The 26,643-nt window shown below is 37.1% G+C and overlaps 1 protein-coding gene across 10 annotated transcripts in view; it reads left to right on the forward strand.

Moving 5' to 3' along the window:
- The first annotated feature begins 837 nt into the window (after window positions 1-837).
- LOC135461951 (bromodomain adjacent to zinc finger domain protein 2B-like) overlaps window positions 838-26,643 on the forward strand; it is a 52,406-nt gene continuing 26,600 nt past the window's right edge. For 9 of the 10 annotated variants that reach the window (XM_064739246.1, XM_064739251.1, XM_064739250.1 and 6 more), the window contains exons 1-4: window positions 838-957; window positions 2,513-2,601; window positions 23,990-24,084; window positions 24,660-24,851. In XM_064739246.1, coding sequence (XP_064595316.1) covers window positions 24,012-24,084; window positions 24,660-24,851 — 265 coding nt within the window. In that variant the 5' untranslated portion in view covers window positions 838-957; window positions 2,513-2,601; window positions 23,990-24,011. Of the gene's footprint in view, window positions 958-988; window positions 1,252-2,512; window positions 2,602-23,989; window positions 24,085-24,659; window positions 24,852-26,643 lie in introns of those variants that run through there. The other variant, XM_064739247.1, reaches the window with a different exon arrangement.

A 26,643-nucleotide genomic window follows, 5' to 3' on the forward strand; every position in this document is an offset into this window, starting at 1 on the left:
TGAGAAACAAGAACACATTAACTGCATGGCCAGCGAGAACCTCTCTTAGGTTGTACGCCTACTATGTATTTATAATGTGCTGTACAATGTAATATATTTATTTGATACTAAATACACCTAGTTTCCTTCATCCATAAATGTAATGAAAAAAGTAATGGAAAGTTCTTTATCAAGGTGTTAAACAGCACTCATATAAATAAATATTAACTACATATACGTACACTGCTCACAAATTTTACTATGTTAATGGGCAAATAGCTGTAATCTCATCTTCAAAAGAAAGTCTTAAAAACAATATTTTAGTTCAATATGACTAACTTAAGACCCCCACCTTCATCATGGCTATTAACACCTGTCAGTTCCATTTTTTTCCCCTGCATCAGGCACGAAGCTTCCAATTTCCAACAACCAGCAACGGCAAAAAGGCTACACAAAAAGTGAAGTCCAATTGAATTCAAATTAAAAGGTGCACGCGCCTACTTTTGCTAACACAAAGAGCACATTTCTTAAGGTCATATTTAAATCGGAAATGATTGATAGTTTAAGCATAAAGGTAGGAGGAGCTATCTTACTCGCAAGTTCATCGGACCACAGGACAACGATTTATTTAACCATGTCCGATACGTGTCTTAAAAGTTAACGGTGCTTGGTTGTACATACTACTATTCCAAAACAGCGTGTACAACTACTGACCAGCCCAAAACGATGCAAAACTGAAGAAATCTTACAATTTACGTCTCTGCGACAGTGTGTAGTAAAGCTCAGCAGTCGTCTTGTATTGTTTGCTCTCGGACTCGTGACGTCACGCGTTTGCAGCCACATGCGCTCAACCTTAAAACCTGTCTCAATCAACTCCATTTTCCTAGCAAAGAGCGATGCCTTTCTAATATCTACAATTTCATGATCACTGTAAGATAATTTTTAACAAATTTTCTGAGGGATGTTCGGAGGGAGATGGTAAGTACCGAGGAACACCAAGCTGACAGTGTTTCAGTGATGGTTTCAAGAGTATTTCATTCATGAAAACCCGGTTTGTTGTGGTCATGAAATCTATACAGAGGTTTACTTTGTTCGAAATCTTGTAGTTACTCGCCCTTTTCACCCCTCTTCTTTGTCACAAATTACGGCCTAAAACTGGTTACAAATGCCAAAACAGTGTTAGTTATGATGAGATAAGACACCAAGCTTGCTGATCGTGTGGTTTATTGTTGATATGTGCCGGTGTAGTGATGGAATTCAGCGCGTCAAATCGTAAGTAAAAATTGTGTCGTCTGCGTTCTGACGCTGCGCTCTCCGTGTTCTAATATTATTGACCATTATTCCTCTTCGCTCAACAGCCATTTATCTCCCGACATATTTATTCGTACCTTGCTCATATTTTGTTACAAGACGTTTTATTTCCGTGAACTGGCCTAATCTAGAGGGGTGAATTAAGGGCTAAGAAGGCAGAGTTTGTGGTTTGTTTTGGTCGGACACAGGTGAGTAAAGGCTGGATGTTGGTGAGATGTCGTTTATGCATAAACTCCCGCTTTCCGACTCGCTAAGTCACGGATTCCTTTTTATATGATAGCCTCAGCTAACACTAACAATTATGGTGGCCAACTATGACCCGCTGCTTGAGTCGGTTTTTCTCAGTTGCGTTGGCATTTCACTGTATTTTGAACTGATGTCGGTGGTCAGAGGAAACGACAACAGCTGATCGTAGGCATTTCGTGTCAAAGGTGATATTACACGCGCGAAATTTGTCCAAATTGCTCGAATGTTTTAGTATCTCTTGATTCTTTCTTTTATTTCTGCCTGTAGCCATTATCCTGGAAATCTAGCATTGATCGGCCATATTTTCTGCTCGGCCCAGGATAAGTTGTGTGTCGAGTCTAAACCAGTCGTTTATGCCACTGTGTTCATTTCTGATTTTTAAAATGCCTCACTTGAGGCGGAGGGCTTTTTTTTTAAGACTCGCCTTGTGTATTTCGTTGTCAGAGTCAGCCTTCACTTTGTAGTCTTTAAACTAACATACATTTTAAAATATCAGTCTAGTGGTATAGATTTGCTTCAGGTTAACCAAATTTGTATTTCTGAAATTCAGTTAGAATTTATTTTCTTGGATTTCTTTTAAGAGGAGAAATGATTACAAATGGTACATGTAGGCCTACCTGTATTTGTATAAAATAGTATTTCATAATAAAGCATTAATGTACATCTAGTATAGATCAAGCTTGTCGACGAACATGCAGATTTGTACTACATGCAGCAGTCACAATTGAAGACTACTAGATGAAACATATGTTTTTCATTGTATGTGTGTACATAGTACTGTGTGTACCTGATGTGACTGAAAATCCTGTGGTTGTTGTTGCAGGATTTAGTAGGGATCAGCTTTATGTCTCGGGTGATAGTTAGCCTTTCCTCTGCATCATAAAAATAATTTTTGTTTATATGTAGTTCATGTAAGTGTATATTTATATTTTTTCTTGTATGTTCGAATTGATAACTCGATAATGATTGATTACAGGTCAGAGAGATGAAGATTGAAAAGATACTCATTTCCGATGTTGATGCGTAAGAAGAAGCATAGCTAAACATCGAACAGGTGTGTGACAGGTAAGTTCATGTTATATCCACATTGGTCTGTATATAAAAACATTTGGCATCACAAGTATTTTTTTCGTATCATTTCAGTTCTGATTATCTGTTTTTGTCAGTGTGGTAGGGGAAGGGGTGACTCTGTCTTTGGAAAGACTGTCCACTTAGGTAAAGTCTTTGTGGGTTAGGACACTCTGATTCAAAGCGTCGCTAAATATATGGTAGAGTTCTTTTATTGCTATCAATTACTTTGCAGGCAAACGTACCAGAAATAATTAGGATAAAATCAAAAATTTTGAATGAATTGGGGATACTGAATTTTTTACTAGTGTAGCATCTATATATTTGTGGTCTCTGAGACTTGCTCATTAATCGGTATTCAATAATTTGTAAATAGATTAGTTACACATTTGACTGGCAGTGAGTGAAAATTGGCACTTTACTTAGATGTAATTGTTTAGGGCGTGTAACATTGAATCCTCAATAATTATGAAACAACACAGAGATGGTGGGAATCCATAATCATTCAGGCCATGCCTAAAAAATTCTGACGATGTCAGAAGAAATAGGGACAGTCGGTGTTGAGTTTTTTTTTTTTATTCTAATGAAAAAAGATACTGATTTTAAAGGAGAAGAGCACATTTTTTTCTATCTGGTGGTGCCTGCTGCATAATTTGGCAATTTTTCCTCACCATACATGTAAAGTCTGAAAATGGCAAATCTGGCATAAATCGCCCAGTCCATTGCATCCTCCATCTTCAACACCCTGTAATTTATGCTGGGGGTGTGTTGCCTCTCAGCCAGTGGGAGTCTTTAAAACTGTCGGCTTGTTCGTGTAAACTCGGAACCTAAGTCCAACATTTCGGATTCCCGATCGTCGAGCGGAAAACGAACTGTACTGTTCACTACTTTCTAGGCTAAATAGTTCTACCAGAAATGTACGAACTGCACTTCGGCGGTTTCCGACGGCAATTCTCCTCCTAACACAGAAGACTTCAGAAGACCCACAGTGGATTTTGCCGCTGACTTTATTTATAATTTATCAACTTGAGGTACATATTAGAATTCTGTTTAAATTGCAAATGCTATAAATCTCTTGTATCTTATTTTATGTATCTGTTTTGTTTGATTATAATTTGAGTTTAAATGCTGTTATACTCAGCAGTGATTTTGTTTCTCACACCAAGGGCTTTTTCAGTCAAATAATAAGCAATAAATGATGTCAAAATTCCACTCCTTGTGCCCTTATCTGTTGCTATGACAGGTAGCTCTAGAGGCACATAGCAAAGTAAATTGGTAATGAAATCTTATTTTATTTAGAATGTATGTTCCACTCCTTGTTTCCATACCATTACAGGTTTTTTTTATAATGTAACCAAATTTTGGCATGTACAGGCACTTCAGCATGCCATTCAGTTGTTGAGTCGTTTCTACACGGTACTCCAATATGCTCCACTCATACTCATAAACAAATTTGCTTTCATACATGTGAAAACGTGAGTTCTTGAAACCAGTAAAATATGTTTGTGAAAATGTTTGTCTTCCAGGAATATCATTTTACTTCTAAAGTTTGAAACCTGTACAATTTCTTCTATTTCAGTTTTTTTCTTAGTATGAAAACATATACAAATGTGTAGTCTTTTCTTTTTTTTTGAGGAAAATCATAGTCTTTTTCAGGAAATCATAGGAGATCTGTCATAATGTTACAGTTATAGACATGATTCTTAGCATAACTGTGTGTACCTGTTTAAAGGTGGAGAAAACATAAAAATGACAAAGTTCAGATGAAAGAATGTGAAAAGTTATTCCTAATGTGGTCTTCAATATTTTTTCCGATTTTTTATCTTAAGGAGAGAAAGGACACTTGAAAATTATTTTGTATGGTGGGTATTTGGGACCACCTTTTATAATGTCATAAATAAGAATGTAACACAGGTTTAATAAATATTTTTGCACTGGGAATTTGTTTCTTTTTAGCTAACAAATGTATTACACATCAATTTGGATCATATTTATACTTTTAAATGTTCATAAAAATTATCATAATTTAGGTTAAATGCATGTGTTTCCATATAAACAACAAATTTACAATTCAAATAAAATTATCACATCTTTATTTAGAACCTTATTATGCAGCAAAGATAAATACCAAAAGTTGGTCCGAAATACCCACCATACAAAAATATTTTCAAATACCCTTTTCTCTTGAAAAAAAAATCCCCAAAAATATTAAAAATCATATTTGCAAATAAGATTTGACGCTCTTTCATCTGATTTCGGCATTTTTATGGTTTCTTCTCCTTTAAGCCTCTTACTGTAATAGCATAGAGAAAGTATGAAGTCGGTATTAAATGTACATGAAATTTTTGAAAATCAAGGTTATAATATTGTGACATCCCATTGTACCTTGACCTTATTGCCTTATGGCAACTAAGGGCAAGATCAGCATCATTTAATCCTCTAAACTAAATATTTCAGGAGTTAAGTCTTTAAATATGGAAGATATTACAGGGTTTTCATTATGTTTTGGAGCTTAAGGTTACCCTAAAAAAAAAGTAGCCAGCTACTTGAAATATGAATTTTACCTGGTAAATAAATAAAATTTAAAATGGGTTTATAGGCAAAAGTAGGCAGCAACTTTCTCAACTTTTTTTTTTTTTGGCAGAAATGTAACGGGTTGCAGGTAGCTGCTAACTGCTTTCTAATAAAAACCCCTGTATTAATTACTGTATGTACTTCTGTGTGTTAAAATGTGCACAATGATTATAGCCCTCATGTGCTGTAAAGTGATGATAAGAGAGAGTCACCGTGATGACATTGTAACGTTGAATTTTAAAACTCTGGTATTGTAACACTTTCTTTGCTGTGTATCATTTCATCAGAAATCCATAAAGCATTGCTCATGTGTTTATCTTTTGAACAGTTAGGTCATTACAATTTTAATAAGGAACTAAATCAGCATTGTTTCACATCAACCTTCTATGCATTATTTTATTTCTGGTTCGTTTAGCCTTGTACTTTATCTTGTCTGTTAATATATCTCTAAAATGACTAATATTGTTTTCATAATTTAGATTCATGAGTGCTATAAAATGTGCATTTGTTGACCTATCAAATATTTTTAACCAAAAACTGGAATTTCCTTATTTAAACAGAAAAGTTTCTTTGATACTTCCATAAGTGGTGCTATATGTGATCCAGCTGAGGGCACTTTATTACATTGTAGCTGTTATATATATATATATATATATATATATATATATATATATGTATGTACTAAAATGTACAGGGTTTAGCTTAATAAAAGGTTGTTGGGTGCCTCCCAGCCGAGGTGGCTAGCGTTCCAGCGCAATACAATGGCCCAGGAGTCTCTCACCAATGCGGTAGCTGTGAGTTCAAGTGGAACTGATGCCAGCTTTATCTCTTTATATTTGGGAATGTCTGTCAGCAACCAGCAGATGGTCATGGGTTTCCTACCACCATAATGTTGGCAGCCGTTGTAGTAGTGAAGAAATATCTGCCCCTGCATCGCTTTTGTTTTCAGTATCACATTTTAGTTAATTAAATGTCTTCAGGATTGCCAAATATATACATGTAAGTGCATCTATTTCTAAATGTATTACTGTCCTTATTTTTTTACCTTACCACTATTTATTCTACTTGTAAAAAAATTACTGTACCTTATGTAAGAGGAAAATAAGTGCACAATGTATGGCAATTTGTGGATTGTGCTGCTAAAAGGGAAGATGTGGAGGCCATGTTTATGTGCACTAAAAATAATGGCTTTCACTAGTTTTCAGGTTTGGCATTTTGTGCAATTAAGTCATGAATTTCGGGCTGATTTGGTCATGGAATGTCATGAAGAAATGATCGATTTTTGTTTTGAAATATCTTTAGCAACCCTTTTAATATCAAATAAACACCATACATATGTGCTTCTTTGAAATGAAGTGAACATAATCATTAAACTGGAATGATTTCAATGTTAGTGGTGCAGATTTGTTGAAATACGCGTCCATTGTAATGTTCAGCTACGTTCTCGGTGTATGACTGCAGCAGGAGATGTAAAATGTATACGGGGGATAGAAAAATATTAGAGCACTCCATGTCTCTCTGGTTCATGTCTTGTGTCCCTAGTCTGTATGACATGTGTGGGGTTGCATTTATGTTAGAGGCGAAATTAAGCAGCCTAAAACAATGCAGCATTTGTGGAGAGCCATTTATGGATCTGTCTGTTGCCAAGCCCTCCAGAAGATGTGTCTGGCCAATGTTAGTAAACCATTAATTTTCTACTCCGTATAAATCTGAGAGCAGAGGAAGCTGGTCCAGTGGCAGGGTTTTACTGGAGTTAATAGAAGCTGTGTGATTTCTTTGAGAACTGGGCCAAGACAGGATCAGGCCATCCTCTTGAGATTTCTGTAATCAATATCTGTATTTCTAAACTGGAGAAAGGATGTAATCTCTCATGTTGTCGGCCAAAAATGAGGAAAAATAAGTGTACTGCTTTTCTGGAATTAGAGCCCCTGGACTGTAACTGTCTACAGATGTATCTTGATTGGGGCAGTGATTGAGTCACAGGGTAATGCTGTAACCCAGAGATGCGTTATGGATATGTTTCCATAGTCCCTCAAAAGACTAAGCCTCAGTCAGCATGGATCAGCTATAAATGGTTCTGTCTGAGATGGATTCATTTTGTAAGGCTTGCTGTCCAGGTAACTTCATGTACCAAGATAGTGGTATAGTATTCAATTACATATCCCAAGGATGTGTTCCCTTGTTTGCTCTTACATGTACAGGTATATATGTGACTGTGCGTATTGTATACGGAGACATGATTTCTTAAATGTATGACAAGAAATGCTATTACATGAAATACCCTCTTATTGCTCTTTTGACATAATGGTACTGATTTGTTCACTAATTTGCCCAGTTAAACATACTGGATTTACTTTTAAATTAAACTTTCAAGTAATTTAATGCACGATGAATTGTCTCTGAATAAATGGCCTTTAGAAATGAAGCACTCCCATTTTGAGAACATTATGCTTGGCACTGTAAGTGTGTGTTAGAACAGCTGTACAAGGTGTCTGGTAAACAAAGAAATATGGCTTCTGATGTGACAGATAAATTTTTTTTTACTTGTTTAATGAGAACTGTGCTTGGATATTGCGGCTCATTAGAGGCTTCGGTTGCTGTGACAAAGCGTATTGCAGTGATTGGGTGTAAAATACAATTCACACATCTGCTGAATATCTTCACCTGTGACAGCTACATGCTCGGAGCTGCATTACAGGTTGCTGGTTTTCCTCTCCTTAACCATCTTCAGGAGGCAGGGTGTGTTAGATTTACAGTAAATCTTGTAACCTGTGTTTTCTATAGGCTGGCTACAGTTAACAAGCTCTGTGTAACAAAACAGCGTACAGAGATCTCGAATAAGAGACCACAGTACTGCTGAACTTGAGTGACTTCTGAGCAGATGTTGTGCTATATTTGTCAGTATATGACTTGGAGTGTGTTCAGGTATTCAGAACTGTGGGTCTTAAGGCACACCTACATGTACATATAGAAATGCACATAGGTTGAGGTGACACTCTTATTTGTCAACTTATTTGACCTAGATAGGTTTTATGGTGGTCTGGTTTAATGTAGGTGTAGTTTGTACAGAGCATTTTGCTTTGTCTCACCTGCAGTAGGTGATGAGCTCATCAGGTGTGTGACATTGTGGCTGTGAAGATCAGCGGGTACATGTACTACATATACTTCTGACTGTGTATGCCTTTCTAATAATAAATCAGCAGATCTCTGCTTGTTCAGTTCACCAAAGTTTGAAAGTTACAACAGCCATTTCCTAAAAAGGTAATAAATTCTGAAGCTATTTGTACATGCATGTATTTAAACACAAGTTATAATTTGTGTGTTATAACGATATGCTACTTTTTGGCAATTAAGATATATACTATCAAGAATTCAGTGCGATGCGTTCTGAATTGGACATTTATGAGATTTATTTTATTGTGAAAATGTTTATGAACGTTACCTTGCATTGCATTGAGCAATGTACAAATAAACTGCTGTAGAAACTGTCTCTAATATCAATACATCAGAATGCTTTGATATTTGATTTTCAAATTTTATTATGCAAGATTGCAATAAAAAGGTGTATCGAAAATCTGGTAGTTTACATTCTCTTATTATGTACATGTTGGTTTAAATTTTACGGATGTACATGTAATAACTAATATTGCTAAAAGTAATCCTCATGCATTGAGTGTGGAACATATTTTACACAAACTGGATGTATGTCTGACATAATCTACTTTAACTATGATCTGGATTTTGATAAGGAATAATATTTTCATAATTTAGTTGAGACCAGGAATTACTCCCCTTGATAATGATGGCAGATAACTTGGGATATTGATTCTATTTGAGCGGGTTGACTGTGTATGCAGTAAGAGCATGGATTCAGCACAACAAATTCAATTGATGAGCTTTCCCAGAAGGAAGGGCCAGTTATGGCTGTGTACCATGCTTCAGATGGATTTGATTTCACAGGTTTGGTAGAAGAATCCTCACCTAGAGAATTGATTCTAGTTACATGTAGCTTTAGCAGGGCCAGACATGCCAGCTAACCAGGCATTGACTGCTCTACCAGGCTTATTCTTGATAGCAGCCATTAAGATTGTCCTGGAGTACTGTCACTATCATCAGGTTAGCTTGTAATGTTATTAATTTATCCACTGTAACATGCTGTCCAGGAAAAGGTTCTGCAGTTTAATACATGTAAGTAAAGAAAACATTTTATGCAGGTAGACGCAGTATGGAGATAAATAGAATGGTAGCATGATGATTTATGATTTTCTTTGGTTTGCAAAGGTTGATATCTTAAAAGTTTAGCAATTTAGTGCAGTAGTATAATCTGTGGTGCCTTGAAGACTGAAGTACATGTATTTGGCGCAAGAAGAGTGTGGTTATGTTATTACCCATGAGAGCATAGTAATGTTGTCTCAACGTTGCACTAGTTTGACCACGTAATAGTGAGAATTCTAGTCACATCACTTTGTTGTATTATGGGGATGTTAATGACACCCTGTAATTATAGACTTCTGTTCACTATATGTGAATAATTGTACATTATGATTTAAAATTCTCTGTAATAGTGTGGAGCATCGTACCCTTGGTATGAAGTTTTGGCCTCTTCATGTACTCTAGCTAGCATATGAGCTTCTGGCTTCGGCTGACTCCCTGTTAGATGTCAGTCTGTACATACTTGTCTCTCCCACACTGTCTGATAGTGTTAAATTACTGGGTTGAACAAGGAAGCCCTCATGAAACTGGTTTTAAGAACACATTTTGGTACACATATATAGGAGGCCTGCTTCACAGATGTTTTCTTCCCAACAAGTTTGAAGTAGCTGAGCTATAGAAGTAGTTATGGACTGGCATCCAGTTCTGCAGGACTTACTCATGTATACTTATCCTTTCTAATTGGTAAACTTCCAGGTTCTGTGTTCACGTAACACACAGGTTTCATATGAGCTCACTCATCCAGGCAGATTTAGAATATATGATGAAGATATTGTTGGAAGCTATATGTATATTGTGTATTTATATCCAGTGAGTGCTTTGAGTATTATTCATAGATACATGTATACTTACATGTAGTTGTAAAGTGTAGGATCATGTAAATGTATATATATCTATACAAGCAAGCATTACTGATGCTCCTCCTGTTGACATACTATACATATACAGTCCTGTCTGAAATAATAATGCACAGGTTTTCAGTAGAATAAATATATTCTAATATAGTTAATTTATAATTTATGTACTATAATATGTGTACTTCTACGAAATGTATTGTCATAATAAAATCTTAGTTTTGTTTGCATTTGTAATGATTTATCTGAAAATGCAAATTCATTCATCCAGTCACCAAAAGGAAATAAATCATTCAGTCCTTGATCTGCTGCAAATTTCTTTAGAGCCTTATGCGGTCTCTGGAACAAAAGTATTTCTTTCTTGGATATGCATGTATTTTGATGTATTTACTGCTTGTAGATGTACATTGTAGTTGATTGATGTATTGGCAGTGGGCTGGCACATGTAAATTTGTGAATCACCTGTTTTTCTTCATCAGCATGAAGTAATGTTCTGTTTGTCATGGGTTTGGTTTAAAATTTCCTGATATTTTTGCCCCGCTGTGAGATCATACATGTATCACATTGGCATAACACTTCTGAACACCAGAGAAGCAGCCTGTAAAGCTGTATGTGCTGGCCTGTGTTTGATAGCACTTCTGACCTCTCTGGATACAATACTGACTCGCTCTCTCTCTCCACTGCTGAGACACAGTTGAATAAAAGGCCGGATCGGTGAAGATAGTTAAAATCATGTATTAGGCTGGACCTGTCTTCCTGCACTAGTTGCTAAGTGACAGCAGAGAGAATTACAACTGTCAAAGGCAGTGAGTGAGCGCTGCCTGGCCACAGCCTGCATGTAAAACCCTCAAAAAATTATCATTCACGCCTATAGACAGAGAAAAAAGGAAGCTGAAGGAGCCACACCGTGGAGAACTGAAAAGACTAATTATTTTGTTATCATTAAAGATGAGTTGTGTTCTTTATAACCAGAAAATTCTAGCTCGTTTGCACTATGCATTTACCAGAATTGGAGAGTTAGCTCACATTAGGTCTGTTGTCCAGGTGCAATGTAACCAGTTGTTTTAAGGTAAATCATTATGATATGGACATGGGGTTTACTGGTCAACAGTGTTATTTCATACCACATATGAATTCACCTTTATATCGGACATATATATATACATGTATTATGTACTGTGAGTCCACTCTGACATGCATGTATTATTATCATTCAAGTGTGTATAAATATTATTTAGTAAATGCTTCTATACCTTAGACATGTTCACATACATTCGGATTTTAACATACATTTGTACTTCTATCGGGCCTTGCAAGTGTAGTAATGGTGTGTCTAAACATGTTTACAGGCTGTCTTTATGTTAATTCTAAATATCTTACTGTACATGTATGTGTAACATTTTATCAGTGAGTCATAATCATCAGTCTTTATACCCTGCATCACTCTCCTCTGGCTCTTGCGTATGAAATAGTGGACAGATGTAATGGTTATCTGTAGATTACTTTGTAAAAAGGGAAGAGCAAGTGCACATTGTTGTATTTATCCTTGATTTATACATAACTTATTATTTATTTAAATGTGTGCTTGAGGAAGATAGGGAATATGCTAGTGAAGACCACAGCTAACTGGTCTGTGTGTGAGTAATGGTGCCCATGCCATCTCCTAGATGAAGCTGTGAAGTACCCAGACCCATACCAATATGAAATTAAGCCACAAGTGATGGGCATATCTTAGAATGGAGTTAATTGCAGTTGAGTCTGAGAAGGAAGATGTTGTCCACTTATGGCAGCCAGTCTCTATTGTCATACACATCCCATCTCTGACATGAGATATTAATCCAGCCTCATACTGGCAAAACCCCTCAGGGAACCGGAATAAAACCAGGCGCAGAGAAAACAGCTGACCTTTCTTCACATTTCTACTATTATCTGGCAATACCAGTTTTTTCTCCCGGCATACTCAGATAGAATGAAAAAAAAAACAGGATTTTGATGAAATATGCACAGAAAGGCAAGAGAATAATACATGTATATATACCAGTCTCATTTTTGATAATTGAAGGGTGCACTAAAACGAACCCCTAAATTTGCTGAAATGTGCAATTTACACCCGCAGAATGTTCTTACCATGAATAACATCAACATACTGCCTTTTTTCAGTTTATGCTAGTCAGGTGACATACACCAACTGAATACTTTTAAAACAAAGATTAATTGCTAATTTTTTTGAAAGTAATAATATGATGTGCGTGTCTAGCACATATTTTACAGTATACTTTTGTAACTCCCTTGCGCTAATGTCTTTTTCAAGAACCAATAACCAATTGCCAAAGTTCCATCTCCTAAAGGTAGCAATCTGAACAGACATGCTGACTTACATCAGTTCGGTAACATTTTTGTGCAAATTGCTCGGTTGTGTTGAGACTGGAAAGGGAGGTAAATCTCGCTATGTCAGAGACGTAAAACACACCTCATTTCACGTCATCAAATTAATTAATTTTTAATTAAAAAACATTTCCCTGTGAAAATCAGTAGATTTGTTTTTCGTTAAAAACATTACATTAATATAACAATTCACTGTACCTCCACTTCAGGAAATATTACCAAACCTGATAATTGTGAAAGGAAGAAAAGACTTTTTAAGAAATTCTCAGAGCCCACTGCCTTAACACAGTAATGTGAACGTATATATGTCAATTTCACATTGCATTAGCGACCTGGTCTTCAATTTTCAGATGGTTACTTTCTGCAGGATTTGGGTTCTCGTAAGCTGAACTAAATGGTGATAACCCCCCCCCCCCCCCCCTTAGAAAAACAGGATTCTAATGACCCTGTAATCTAGAATTTCTGGGAAATACGCATGGGACATCTCTGGAGACGTTTGCGTGCGCGTAGGAGCATGAGTGTAATCATGTGCCATAGAAGTGACAGACTGATATACAGTATCTTTAGGAGAACAACTTCAGTATATCATAAAATAAGACGCATGTTTTTGTTTTTCACCTTTGTATTTTATGTGGAATTGTTTTTTTTTTTCATTTTGGAGAAGTTTATAGATTAGGTAACATGTAGGATATGTGTTATAAAGTTTGGATGAGCCTGGGTACAGGCCATCTGCATCAGTTAGGGTGTTAAGACGTAAATATCCCAGGTCTTGTCCTGGAGTTATTATTAATGTCGATCAGATACATATTGTCTCTGCGTAAGGCTGATAAGGGTGAACTGTACATGTAAATTAATGGCAATCTGTTACTGAGGCATATATCATCTAGTTTGCTTTTGAACCATAGTACTGGTAGTTTATTTATACATGTACAGTGCATGAAGTGTTTGTGCTAGTGTATGTGTTTGAGTAACTAAAAACAGATATTACATCCAGATTCATCCTGTGACCCCTGATCTCAGATGCCCTGCTGCATTGTATTAGTCCTTGTTGTGAACAGCTTCTTTGACATTGTGAAAATAAATGAAGTGGACACCACAGGTATTTTAAAAAATTTTAAACAATCAGCTTATTTTGTCCTTGTTATAATCTTGGTCTTCTGGAATAATGTTTTGGTTGCAATGATATTGTCTCCAGGCACGCCGGTCGTACACATGTATGACTACATGTACATATGGATGTTGTTTGTGTACTTCATATGGCAACCTCATCTTTGCCGGGAGAGACAGTTACATTTACACATGCCTAGAGTGGCAATCATCTACACACCCACTAATACACTGCTGGCTGTATTAAAAGGTGCTATGAATCCATGTCATTATATTGATGTTTCCTCTTGCCATGTCAGTATTTGCTTTGCTCCCAGCTTTAGTTGTTGCCAGGGCTTGTATCGTGCGACTATCTCACAGATAATGCTGGACCTGAAGCCAATTTTTACAGGTGTTGATTTCTCCTGTCGTACACACTGTCCCAAACATACATGTTATGTATCAACATACAGCTGTCTTTCTTTTTCTGGTTTACTCGGGATGACCTTACACCTGTGTTTAGGCCATCACACCCAGGGGCTTCACGGGTGATATTACAATGGATTACCACTTTTCCTTCTACCTGGAGAGGCAAGAGCCTCAAGAGTAAGCCTGTAGTCTTACACTGTCAATATATATAGCCATTTTTATATTATTCTTACAGTGTTGCTCAGTGGCTGTATAGTTAAGTTGCTGATAAAAAGTATACAGTCTATGTATTATTTGTATTGTGACACATTTTGTCAGTAACTTTCAGGGTCTACTGTGTATGAAGTGCTCATATTGATATAAGATAAGCTTTTGTTTCAAGTCATTCATGTGTTTTTTTTCTCCAAGTCAAACATCTCTGTGCATACAGAGAACAGCGATAACATTTGTTTTGCATACAGCCAGGGTTTGAGGGTTTGGGCCATCAGTTTTGGGTTGGAGAAAACTGTGATGTTAACAGTCTGCATGTGCTAACAGTATATACATACATGTATTATAAGTATGGTGTTGTGGCATAATTCTGCAGGCTTCTCATACAGTAAGACTGGCACATTCTGTGTCTGGGAACACCAGAACAGGAAGTCCGGTCAACATTTTAAGCTCCCTTTGCCAGATGTGCATTGCTAAATATGCATCTTCTGAATGTGGATGTGTTAATATGTTTTAAACATCCATTAAAGGCCTAAATTTATGTTCAAGTATACATTTACCTGTGAATACAGCTCCTATTTTAATGCCAATTTTTTTTTTGTGAACTTACCACAGAAATGTTTTATTTCATCTGAGTAATATTTGAAGTAAAGTATGCATGAAGATTGTGCTAACTGTTTACTTATGCCCAAGACTATTCAGTTATTATATTCATTTTCACGTCCACATTTAACATCATGGCTACAATCCAATTAAAGACGACAAAAGCCATAGGGAGTCTTTATTGTGTACATTGTAGCTGACAAACCCAGGCGAGGAAAAATCAATTGTCTGTGCAAAGGATGTTCATGTATACAGTGACATTTACATGGAGGCTCAGCTACATCTGACACACAAATAAGCCACAAGGTAAAAGATCATGGTTTAGAGACACGGCACTGGTGAACAGTTCCGCAAGGTTAGGTCTTACAGGCTATGAAAAAAATATTAGGGAAAGTGGAAAAGACTTTTGACAGTACAGGAATATGACACCTCCTGATTGCTGTAGTGGTTTACCTGTGGGAGGCAATGTCGGCTATTACTCGAGTGGCTAAGGCATTAGTTGCCCTGATTAAGTGAACTGCTGTTCTCTGTCTTCCATTACCTGTATTTTCCTCACCTGCTCAGAGTCCAGATCTATTGATTTTTCTAGGTGACAGTTGCTGAGGCTATTTAGCCAGAACAAGCCAGTGTATGTAGATAATTATAGCGTATGGATGGACACACATGTGTATAATATTAGAAAAGCCAGGATTATAATCACATGACCTCTTCTGTATAATGTTGTGTATATTGTAGATGTATGCATATGCAGTTGTTAATGCCTGAGGCTCTTGTAGGGGGATACATGGTAATAGCACATTTTGTTGTGTACCATCTTACACTGGGCTCATCTGTAGGCGAACCTGTATAATGTGCAGTACAACACATTGCTCTGAACCCATTGTGTACGACCATTGATGGTCTCATGTGTCACTAGTGAAGAGGAAAGACATGATCATACAAGATGTGCTGTACGATTGTAGTCACAGGTGAAGAAGAAACATATGATCCTAAAAGATGTGCTACGAGATTGTTTCAATCCATAGCGTGATTGCATTGAGAATATGTTCATGTATTTTGTCTTCAAACCAATAGCCGTATGGTTTAGTAGTTTGTTTCTGTATAATTGTGATATGCATGTACACATGCATATATATGTACATGTGATTGGTCCGTGTGGCTATAGGATTTGTTATTGTGTAATTGAGACCCAGGTACATTTGTACAAGTGAGCGTATGGTAGAACTGCATCCGCTTCAGCCTGCCATGTGACTTGTTATATAAATATTACACACATCGAAGTCCTAGCTGGTTGTATCTGGTCAGTGCATGTGTAATGAGGTTTGCTTACTGAGGGACACAACTTCCAAGGGTGCTTTCCCATTCTCTCTTACAGTTATACTACTTCAGTCCATTAGTAATGAGGCTGTCCTATAAATCAAGCCTGTAATCACAGAAATCAGAAAGCACCAACTGGTCACCATGGAGACCGACTGACTCAATTCTTTTGTCCAGTTTATATCCTGCTGTAAAAAGAAAAAAGCAGAACTTAAGTACAGGACATTCTGCGTGTGGTTCAGGATAATCTATTGGAATCAACACACAAAGGTTGGATGGGGTATTTGTAAATCTTTGTCAAAAGCCAATAGTCAGGGGAACTGGCCACAAGCTAGCAGACTTGAAGGGCACCCATTAAAATACCAGTGGTGTTTATGAGAAAGTTGTTTTTATGCTATTAAATGTGAAAATGAACAAAATGTTAACTCTTTATACAGGTGGAATTCTGTCCCATGTTTTTGGTACAATTACATACTCTGGTTCACAAGTAAGTTGATGTGTGGCTAGCAGATTATGATGGTTGATGGCCGGCATGTTCATTGGATACTTTGGTTGCGGCAGCATAGGGCATTATCCAGTAGGTGGAGATCTCAGATAGTGACATCGTGATGTAAGGCTATAGAGACAGTACAATTAAAGGCATACCTGTGTACACATGGTGCAAAGAATTGGAGTAGCCTGTGAAGTGAGAAATTAGGTTGTCAGCCGAATGTGATCTACTGAATAAACCTCCTGCTAATCTGTAGAAAATTCTGCGCTTAATTGTCATAATGTTAAAGATTTTGAAATCTTTATTAATAAGTTTACAATTAATAAGTTGAAAAGTTAAAAAGTTGAAGTAATATCTGTCATAATGAGGCAATTATAATGAACAGTGATTGTGAAGTGATGTAGACACAATTTCCCATCAACATAATACCTGGGTTATTTTGTTGATTCCAAAACCATTTTCATTGTGTCTGGTGAGATCTTATCTGTAATCATTCTCCTGTAGAGTGTACATTGCATAGGATGTACCATATACATTCTTGTACATGTACTTATATATATTAATGGCATAAATATTTGATGTTTGTCAGAGGAAAATTCATTAAGTGAATTAGTTGAAAATGTGCACATTTTCTCCAACAAAGACTATTTTAGTGTTACAGATCGAGCTGTGTGTGTAACATAGGATTACCTGCATGTACACACATCTAATAGTATACATGTACATGTATTTACATGTGCAGTGTACACAAACATAATGGGTAATGGACATTACTATTGATTATGATACATATAGACAAACACTGAGGGGTAAAATGACAGGTACAAATTGCACAGAATAACATAGGTTATATGGATTTATATACCAGTACTCTTTAATGGGTCATCTCATAGATTTAGCCAGAATTTGAAATCAGGCCATCTCATTTCCAATTTGCTCCAATTTTCCCGATCTCTCCCATGTTAATTTTATCAGAACAGGGCGTCTCAAAGACACTGAGACACCCAGCTGGCTAAACCTGTGGTCAGCTCTCTCTGGTTTAATGCTTTTATCACTGAACACCACAAGCCTTTGACCAATAGAGTTGCTCTGGCTTGTTGACCATGTCTTACAAAGTACATACATACTATTAGGAGTTTGTCAGGTACATGTAGCAAGCTGGAGCTGCCTGTTGCTCCCCTCCTGAGCCTAACTCCTGTCGTGTAAATTGGATATTTTTAGCATGCATAAAACTTCAGTCAAATGAAGCCAACAAATAATAACAAGCACAGGAAGCTTTACGTGTTTGTGAGACAGTTGTTTTATATATTCCTTTCTGAAATGTTACTGTTTTTTGGCTCATGATGAACTTTTTTAATCTAATTTTTTCCCTGTTTGTCGTATTACATGTATATCTGTCCCTAAATACATCTGTGTTTAATTTAATCAAATCTGGTTTAGGCTTTAAGACAAGGGCCTGAAGAACTAATGAACTTTTGATGTATGTCCATCCACTTGTCAATATTTTGACATTATAGGAGGCAATAACCTTGTCTGCTTGTGCAATATTGCCAAAACTACTGGGAAATATCTACAAAAGTGCTAGGCTAGGAACAGGGGCCACTTTCACGAAATTTCGTAAGCTACATGTATATTTGTCGTAATTGGTTTCATAACATACATTGTCTGAGTTATAGTGCGATAAGGCAATGTCATTTACAAGAAAAGTTATGAAAAATTGATTTACGAAGTTTTATGAAAGTGGCCTGTGATCATCTTTTGGACTATGTCCGTCAGCTTGTTCATGCACACCTTATTATTTTGGAATCTCTCTAGAATTACTGGGCTGAAACAGTAGTTTAAATTATGATGTTTGAACTGACCATTGACATTAGAATATGTAAGTATTTAATACCTTCCTTCAATGTGCACAGCACAGTTCAAACTATGTATATGAAAACTTGTTTATGAAATTTTAAAAACTTTAATATGGATAGCCTTGGTAGTGACTTACTTGGCGATGATTGTAGGACAAATATGCCAATGGGATACCATCAGAAGTCTGAAGTGGAATGTAGTTCATCATTTCAGTGATGTAGGATATTTCAGTGCAGTGTCAGCAGCACGATGTCACAGTGGGAAGACCAAATACATCACCAATGAAACCACAGAACATAACATGTTTTGCATCAAGCAAGAAAAGGCTAGTGTTGTGCAAGTCCTTATTCACTTTTGCTCCACCTGTTGTGAGGGGAAAACATGCCATTACCTCCATTAAGTAGGGGTCGGACCAGTGTCCATGTTTATTTATTTATTTATTTGATTGGTGTTTTACGCCGTACTCAAGAATATTTCACCTATACGACGACGGCCAGCATTATGGTGGGAGGAAACCGGGCAGTGCCCGGGGGAAACCCACGACCATCCGCAGGTTGCTGACAGACCTTCCCACTTACGGTCGGAGAGGACCAGTGTCCATGTAAGGTGACTAGGTGGGGCATCATGTGTTGTGTCTTTGGCGTACATGCATTTGCCACATGATGTTCCAAAGAGGAAGTTGTAGCTTTCTCGTTTAGCGTTCAGCATTAAGGGGATAATGCAACAACTGGTTGACCCATATTATTATAATGGCTTGGGTGGGGTGGCTTACTTGCCTTCACTAAGTCATCTCAGTGAAGCAGCACTAGATAAAAGAGCGATGGAAATCCATCCTGGAACAAGGAGGCATGTTACACATGTCTCATTCATCGCCATATGACTGAGAAATTGTTAAGTATGACGTCAAGCCCTAAGCACTCACCCATTCACTCCAGTGAGGCAACACTGTACGCATGTAAATATTCCTGCTAAATGGAGACACCATCATGATATGACTAAATTAAATGATGATATAAATGAAACAAAAGAATTATAGCACTCCTGGTTTGGTGGTGTTCTGATTATTTAACATCATGATTTAAATTTTAAAATGGTCTTTCATCGGAGACAGTCATCGATTGAATTTGCGTTGACATTTTCATATTGTGCATTTACAGAAATAGAAACAGAATATTTTAGTCTAACATCACATATTAAAACTCTTTTGCAAAGAGCAAACTTTTTTTACCATTCCTTGGAATGGTGGGCACTTTGTGGTTATTTGTGGTGCTCGTTATAGCTTTAGGGATGGTTGGCAAATGCAGGGAGATTGTTATATAGCTGATATTAGACAGAGCTTGTATGTGACAGGCATGCACTGTGTCCTTATTAATACAGACCAGTGGCTGGAGTATAACCATCTATTTAGATCAACCAGCATAAAACTTGAGTGTGTCAGTGTCTGGCTGTTGGCTGAGTTAGGGTGATGTTCAGGTCAATATAAAATACCAGTGTTACACTGGTGAACAAACATGGCTTCCTTGTATTGGAAAGAGCCGGCCTGGCATCAATTACCCCAGTCAGCCACTATCTTTTACCTCAGATGCTTCTCAGTCGTTTTTCAGTCTGTGCATTAAAAGCAAGTTCAGCCTCAAACATCTAACATTTTGCACACTGTAGGCTGTGTACAGGAGAAGACTTGGCTCTGAGGGGAAATGGGGATCTTTGGCCTATAGAAGGAATTTAATCCAGTGGGCTGATTCATGCATGATTTATGGATCTAGAAAGAAATGTTTCCCCGAATCGAGGACCAACTATGGCACTGCTTGACAATAATGGCCCCATTGCTTTGTGAAAAATTGTGGGCTTGTTTTTTAATCTTTGTCCACTTTGCTATTTTGCCAGATACAGTATGTACTTACATAAGTTTCAGTATACATGCACCGCCTAGACACATTCAGCTGTGGATAGATACCAAACCACAAACTTTTGTCAAGCAACATGCTGTTGGCAGGATATCAGTGTACATGTAACTATATAAACATGTGTGTGAAGGACTGTGGAAGTCACTTAGTACAAAGCCTACATGTAGATGTTATACATGTTATATGCCTTCATTAGAACATGTGTGGTTGTACCCTAGTCCCATGTGCAGGTAATCCACCATGAGGTGCAGACTGTTCATAGTTAACTAGGGTGCACCTTCTTTTATTGTATCAGTTTTACCTGTAGCTTTGAGCCACATCGTGCAGTTTTGCAGCATGCTGAAATATAATAAGAGAATATGAAGGCAATGGAAAGATCTAAAGGTAAAAGTCAAAGAGTAAGGATTGTAAGGTTTATTAACAGTTATTAACTGACCGTAAATGAAGTTATTTCTTAAACTTGCTCAACATGTTGTGTTTGTTGATCGTACATTACCAGGAACTGAATCATAATTAGTATGAATATATAATGGTTGCTGGGATGCAGACAGATCATGTTTTTATACAACATGTATACAGTGTCCCTCTGTCACAGTTTCACCTCTAATTGGCTCTATAAAAACTACCTACATGTAATTACGTGAATGTGTTTGTATAAATATAGTCTAGCTGACATTATGTACAAATGTAAACTGCTGTATACTATTTAGTAATATACATGTACAACACACGTGTAATTATTTCATCGTTTACATGTATGTTCCTGTAAGATAGCAATACTATAATATGCCAACAAATACGTCTTAAACAACATCTTTCACGTGTTTAGTTGAAGGGTCCAACTACATAAGATGATAATTTTTAAACATGTTACAACTTACTTGTACATATTCAGTAGTGTTAAATGTTCTCATGGCATGTTGTCAAATTACTGATTGTCTCATCTTTGTCCAGCAGGTTAGGGTTTACTGTGCTAATCGAGGCCATTCGACATGCTCTTAATTTAAACAATTGATTTCCCGAACTGCTTCCTTTTGTTTCAGTGTGTGACCTCAATACATGTATCTTAGTCACATGTTGTGCTCTATATGTGTATGCGCGTACCTCACATCTATCTACTGCGCGAGCACTGCTCACTGTTCACAACAAAAACTGTTACACATAATGTTAATCATTTACAGGGCTGTTACGTTATAGGGGCCTCTCTTTCTCTTCATGGTGTTTGTTTATTCCTCCTAAATGCAGAAGTGTTATAATAGTCTAGGGTATATATACTGTAGAGTTAGTACAATCATTCATTTGCAGCTGTGATGTGATGGGGCAGTTATATGGAAATTAGTGTTTTCTGACGTTTGCCCCACGTAAAGAAAATTTGTAATATAATCTTATACTAATAACTATATGCACAATGTACTGCATACAACTACACATGTACAAACTAAGTAATACTTGAACATTGTGAGGTACTTGTGAATGTATATGAGAACACTGTAAATGCTTCAGTCATCAGCATTTAGATATAAATTGTAACAATGACTTTCTCTTAGTCCATTGATGTGCTTTGGCCTAAGTGGGCATATTGAGTTGTTTGAATACATGCAGCTCAATTCGTAGAAAATTTCTTTGGCAATTCTTGATGGCACATGTACAGGCTGTACCTGTAGCACAGACTTATGTCAGTACACATTAGATACATATGTATGTGCATTAAAGGTTGCCTATATCTGTACATTAAGAAATGGTAAGTAATGCTTTCTTTTATACTGAATTGCATTTAGATACAGTTGTTACATGATATAGCTGTATGTTATGGCTACATACATGTATATGTATTTCTGCATCATTTCTGTCATATTCTTTTATAATGGCACAAATTCCATGGAATAATAAAGCACAGAATAAGTGCACATATGTATATATGTGCGTGAGTGACTTCAGTGGTCTTGTAACATTTGCCTTACCACCACCCCCCACCCCCAAGCCTCTGTGTAATACTAGTGGTCAGGGGAGCTAGAGTCTCCCTCTCAGAGCTTTACATGTTCATGTACATGTGTTTGTGTGTTGAATTAGTTGAGGTACAGAGTGTCCCTGTACCGGTCAACTGGTCAGCTCAGTGTTTGGCAGGTGTTTTATTGAGCTGAGGGTCTTTGTGAAAGCTGATCTGTGTCAGTGAGTGTGTAGGCTGTGAGGACCTCACCTTCTGTAGTCATTGCCTATTTAGCCTGGAGCAGCTGGGAGTATTATGGATTACTACCATACTACTGTTAACTGGGTGAAATCGGACATCTTGTTAAAACTGCCTAAATTACTTGTTTATCATGACACACTTTTTACTGCCTGATGCATTCATGTAGTGAACTCGGATGTTGGGATTCCGAATCCTTCTCAGCGAGCAGAACAGTAAGGAAATTGCAGCTTTTTTCAATTAAGTGATCTGCCCAAATACTGCATGCAGCAAAGTTTCATGTTAGCTAGTCCATTATACACACAAGTCCATTTTATAATGGATAAGTCCTTTGTCAGTTTATATTTTTGTGTTACTCTCAGCCTTTAATGTTAATTAAAGACAACAAATGTCAGATTTGTTAAAAGTGAATGTGTGACGTATTGCTTACCCATTAAGACATTACAACTGATATCAGTGTACATGTACAGGTAGTATGGGTTATATAAAATTTGTCAAAATTGGCCGCATCACTGTTCCAGGAATGGCACTTTAAAATGGGTTGTGAACCCATATGTGTTATATGAATCATACTGAATTTATTCAATATATTTAAAAACGATCAATTAAAAGATTTCATATTGAGTCAGTTTTTGCAGAACACACAGCAGAAGCTTAACTAGATGGTATGCCTGGTTAAATTCAAAACAAACCAGGCAGAGAGTGCCTCTTTGATCTTGTTGAATATTATTCATGCCACTGTTGTGCTATATGCATTGCTTATGTTTCTTGGGTAGTAGATTCACTCAAACAATTCAGACAGTTTACCAAAGTAAACATACTTGTACAATATTGTTGGTAAAGAAATGTAGATCTATGTAAATTTTATTAGTTAAGTGGAGCTTCAGATGCCGAAAGCATTGGCTCGCTGTGGCTCTCAGGCCCTTGCCCAGTGAGGTTACATGTTCATATGCAGCTCTCACTGTTTCATTTGTGATACCTGCGTGATGCTTGGCAATAGTTCACTTTGCCCTATCATCAGGTTCCTGCAGTACAAGGGCGTCAGCAGATATATTTTTTATTGAAAAAAACGTGCAGTTTATAGTTAAATTTTGTCCATCGAGGTGGTAACAATTTATGTAAGTTACTGATTGTCTTAAACCCGTATATTCTGGGTCTGTGTATGTAACATATATTGGCCCCCAAGTCTTGCCTGTTAACATGGTTTAGCCTGCTTGAACAGAAAGAGATATCCTCTGTGAATTATAATAAATTATAAACCATGTGTTGTTTGTTTCAGATACACCCAGCTCTATACTGCTATGGAGAAGGGAGAGAAATCTTCACCCAGTCCCAGCAGGGGGCTCAACTACTTTGACACAGCCAATCTTCTGGGTGAGTGCCAGACCACTTTATACATCACACTTTTAGATGTATGTACCCATACATAAATATACATAAATATATGATAAGTAATAATCAAGTAAAGAGATACAGATAGTAAAACATATGGGTTTAACTGGTGATCATCAAGATCATCAAGAGGTTGACCATAACTGACTATTATATTGATTTTGTTTTAATTCTGTTATCATACAAACAACTATATACACTTTTACATACCTTGTTATTGATGATGTATATGGTTATTGATATGTGTATGTACATCACATTGTGTCATGAGAACATGCCATACACGCATGTTCATAGAATCATACATTATTTCTAATATTTTCATGATTACATGATAAACAGTTATAGGCTAAATGACATACATGTAATCTGCTTGGAGTTTTTATTTATCTAAGGCTAACATCATTAAAGTGCATTTTTTTCACCATTGTTGGAATTTGAAAGAGTGATATGTGTGTGCTTGTATTATTGGGGGAGGGGGCTAACATTTACACATGTACAACTGTATGTCATGATTTATATTTACTTCATGTTAAACTGGTTTGTTATTTGGCCAGGCCCCTCTCCGTTCAGCTCGTCTGCCGCTCTGGCCCCACCGTTTGCTCACCTGGCTCATATCCCCAGCGCTTTTTCCATGTTGGGGAGGATTCCACCATTCCCAGCTCCCCCTCCATTCGGAGGCCTAGGTGCACTCACTGACCCTTTGAGGGCATCCAGCGCTCTTGCACACAGCTCATGTTCATCCACAGGTAATCACATTTACTAACTCCAATCTGTATGTGTACCACTTACATACAATACAAAACTGTCACTCATTGTTGGAAATTCTTATGGGCAGACAACTGTCCATGTGAAGCCATGGATGTAATGTAGGCTAATTTCAGGTTCTTGAGTAGCATTGTGTCCTGTACATCTACCAATAAACACTGGATGCAAGAGCTAATACACTTTTGGACAACCAGACCCAGTTGGATAGCTATGACCACAGAAATATATGTGATTCTCAGCTATTTGATTGTGCATAGTGTATATACATGTATTTATTTAAGTTCTCTGCCTCAAGCTGACAACCACCAGAAACATGTGTTTTGGGGCTTCTGCTTGCTTGTGCTGGGCTTATCCAACTAAGGATATACCACTTTGGAGACAGATTATTGTATTTTGTGGATGTTTATGTCACACAATTTAATTAATTAAGATCTTTAAAATTACAGGTACATACCTGTGGATATTCATGTGCGTTGCAATCTGTTTCATAACCCATGTTTGTAAAGAATCCGTCCAGTCTGCTGAATCTGCCAGATTGGAAAGATATAGTTTAAGGCTCTAATGTATGATGATCAAATTTAGAATTTTTTTGATTTATGGTCAAATTACCTGTGGTTGTGATAGATTATACATACGGCAAGGTTAATTTCACATCCTGTCTGATTACAAACTTGGCCACTAGGTGGAGCTGAGTGGTGGCGTGCTGCATCAGAACACGCTCGCAGAGTCGCGGGGAACACAACCACAACGTGTACCCCGCCTGGTATAGACTACTTTGCTGGCAGTCTGGGTGGCAGCTATTCTCCATTGTTCAGCACGTTGGCACAGGGGCATGGAGAGTTGCCTCCCCCTGGCTTTGACATGTTTCTTCAACCTGCCCTTACAGACAAAAGTAAGCTGTGTGGACCGGATGTTGAGTCTTCTTTGCTCATAACTGTGTGGTACATTTTCTGTATTAAGTGGTGGTTTTTATTTGGCCCTCTCCTGTCATTCCTTTTTTGTACCAGTATTTGTAACCTTTGATCTCTGTCGGTGTTTTATACTTTACCTATACTCATGTTGATGATTTTTGTCTTCAGTTGAATGAATTCCTCTTTTAGTCTAGACATGTAAGTTTTGTTGGTGCATTCACGGCGTTTGTTGTAGGGCTGTCATTGCTTCCCAGCACATGTTTTTGTTCAGTGAGTGCTGATGGCACCAGCAGATTGCTGACATAGCATGGATACCTTCTTTATTTCTGCGTGATTATTGCTTGAGCTTACTTTTTCTATGGCTGAAGGATGATCATTTGTGCATTTGTCTGATAATCTCCAACACATGTTAACTACACTTGCCTGTTTGGACTGGGTTTTATGAAGGTAATCACTCTAAATTGGCCATCATGATTGATTTTTCATTAATTCATTTTTATACAGTGGCTATTTTACAAAATAGTGTTAAACTGTTTTTCTGGTATGGCACATGTAAATGTACATGCACTTGTTGCATAGCTGAAAATAGTTAGTAGGCTTTTGTTGAAAAGGTGAATACTCAGCTTTGATCCTCTCATGTCATGGGAAAACATAATAATGTCATAATGTGTGAAGTCAGTCTGTTTAACAAACAGTCATGTATATGCAGTGTCACTTTGTATGTTCTGGTGGATTATTGATTTTGAAATGTCTAGTTCATATAAAAGCATTGTGAAATTAAAGACAGGCAATCCCACCAGTTTAACAGTGAAATTGGATAACTCTTGTACCTGTACTTCAACCTAAGTTAAATAACAATATG

This window comes from Liolophura sinensis, chromosome 1, assembly GCF_032854445.1.
Source record: "Liolophura sinensis isolate JHLJ2023 chromosome 1, CUHK_Ljap_v2, whole genome shotgun sequence".
NCBI classification, from domain to species: Eukaryota; Metazoa; Mollusca; class Polyplacophora; order Chitonida; family Chitonidae; genus Liolophura; species Liolophura sinensis.